Genomic DNA, 2,500 nt, shown 5'->3' on the forward strand with positions numbered 1-2,500 from the left:
TGGATATGGGGGTGTCCATGTAGGACCAGGAGTCCATGATGTGGTTGGTGTAACGGTTATAGATGAAGTTTTCGTTCTGCAGAACCAGCCCCAAAGTCCTGTACACAGAAAATCACACACATTCTTTAATGATATTTCCCTATACAGAAAATGTACATAACATTCTTACTTTTCAATGAATTTGATTGTGCTTATTCTTATTTTTGCTGCAATCATTACTTTCGGGTAAAGGGCTTATGAATGAGAGATCAGCTGAGATTTATTGGCAGGCTCTATAAGCCTTGTAGCATTGCACTAACTTGCTCCAAAGCAAGAGGGTTTCGATTGCAAAACCACAGAGCTGAAAAAATTGAAAAATGCCACACACACACACACACACACACGCACACACACACGCACACACACAAACATATTCCCATGCGTCAGTCACCCCCCCTCCCCTCCACCAATTTTTTTTTCCGTGCAATGAACATTTTCTACCATTACAGTATGATCAACCCATGCTCGCAATTAAATTACCATAACATTTAATATTGCATTAAAAAGCCATCATTGAAAAAACTTAGGGTGGCATTTACGCTGAAGGGACCAATTCAATTAAAGCGAGCGAAGCAGATAAGAAGCGGGGCAGGGGTCGGTGTGTAAACAGCCTGGCTACCTCACTAACCCCCCGGGAGTCTGACTGAAGTTGGGACAGAGCAAATACAGCTTTAGCTTTACTCTGTTGCTCTGGATAAACAGCTCATGAGATGTGCTGACAGCAGCTGCAGACCACAGGCATTCGGCATGCTCATTCCCAACACACACACGCGCACACACAGTCACAGACACACACACACACATACATGCATGAATACAGAAACGCACACACACACACACACACACACACACACACACACACACACACACACACACACACACACACACACACACACACACACACACACACACATGCATGAATACACACACACACACACACACACACACACACAAACATACATGCATGAATATACACACACACACACACACACACACACACACACACACGCACACACACACACACACACACACACACACACACACACACACAAACACATGTATGAATACACGCGCACACACACATTTGATCACACACATTTGCTCCATGTTTTCTCTGAACATTATTACACAAACTGATCCCAATTAAAACTATTTGAACAGTAATCGCTAATGCCAGCAACCTGCTTTCAGATTAATATCTCTCTCTTTCCCCCCCCTCCCCCCTCTCCCTCCATGTGCCTGCCTCCGAAAGGGCTGTGCAGAGGCAGACACACAGACAGCGGCAGAGACGGAGGGGGAAACTTGGTCTAGAGTTTCTCCATTGTGTAACTCAATGCAGCACATGCTGTCATAGCCCCTCGTTTCCTCCCCTTCCACACCTCGGGAGGAGATCCGTGTTTCCCCTGCTCCTTTTGTGCTCACTAGCCCCCTAGGTGGGTGTCAACGCAAGCTGAAACAAAAACTACTGCAGCCGCGGACCCCGAACCTATGTGTGTTTGTGTCCATGTGTGTGTGTGTGTGTGTGTAAGTCTATGCATTTGTGTGTGCGTGCGTGTGCAAGTCCATCTGAGATTCTGTCCGTATCAGTTTCTCATGCAAAGGGAGAACCTTTAGTCAGCAGAGTTTTCACATGGTGGTCTCATTGCAAATAGAAGCAGGGGGCCTTGTATCTCACAGTCTGTTACTACTGCAACACACTCGGTACCATACATCATCAGTCCTAAAAATATTAAGCTACTTCTGCTATGTAAGCGTCATTCCACTAAAAAATACACCACCATTAAATAAACAAATATACCTTTGTTCTTACGTGGGAAACCATTAAATTTTTTTTTTAAAAAAATCTATAATAAAGAAAATTTAAAACCAAAAAGATAAAATATCAATAGATAAACTTACTCAGTCTCTTTTGTCATGTCTCCAGTCCGGGTCAACAGGGTAGGTTCCTTGAGTTTAAATGTGTGTCTCTCTCTCTCTCTCTCTTCACATATGAGTATGTCTAGAAGTCTAGCAGAGGAGAGCAGAATCACGCACACACGGTGGATGAGTCAAGTGTTATGATTTCTGCAGATCGGGAGGCCCAGATTTATTTCAAGCCGTCAGGTAACTTCACTCACTGCGCTCTGATTGGCTGAGGGATCTGAAACAGGTGTGTGAGGTGTGTCCGTGGATTAGCTGAAACTAGCCTGCCTGTTTATGTATGTAGTGAGAGCGGTGTGGCAAAAGGATCACTTTGCAGGACAATCAAAAGGCAGAGGAGTGTGGACCTCATTAACATGTCGGATAAAACAGTGAGATTGGGAGAACCCCGAGGCGTGAAAGCATCTCATCCCTAATCCTGAGAGAGAGAGAGAGATTCAGGAAACAGCTTTTTAAATGTTAATAATTTAGTATCATTTTTCACTGAAATCCCTAGAAAGTCCATCCCCGGAGCAGAGAGGTTTTGGTGTCTCTGAAACTT

General features: G+C 44.3%; 1 protein-coding gene across 1 annotated transcript in view; it reads right to left on the reverse strand.

The window, feature by feature from the left end:
• grhl3 (grainyhead-like transcription factor 3) overlaps window positions 1-2,101 on the reverse strand; it is a 10,883-nt gene extending 8,782 nt beyond the window's left edge. The window contains exons 1-2 of the mRNA XM_030357533.1: window positions 1,939-2,101; window positions 1-98 (exon numbers count right to left, since the gene is read on the reverse strand). The exon at window positions 1-98 is cut by the window's left edge and continues 62 nt beyond it. Coding sequence (XP_030213393.1) covers window positions 1-98; window positions 1,939-1,955 — 115 coding nt within the window. The 5' untranslated portion in view covers window positions 1,956-2,101. The remainder of the gene's footprint in view (window positions 99-1,938) is intronic.
• Between the last annotated feature and the right edge of the window lie 399 nt (window positions 2,102-2,500).

The sequence above is a fragment of the Gadus morhua genome, chromosome 5 (genome assembly GCF_902167405.1).
Source record: "Gadus morhua chromosome 5, gadMor3.0, whole genome shotgun sequence".
Lineage (NCBI taxonomy): Eukaryota > Metazoa > Chordata > Actinopteri > Gadiformes > Gadidae > Gadus > Gadus morhua.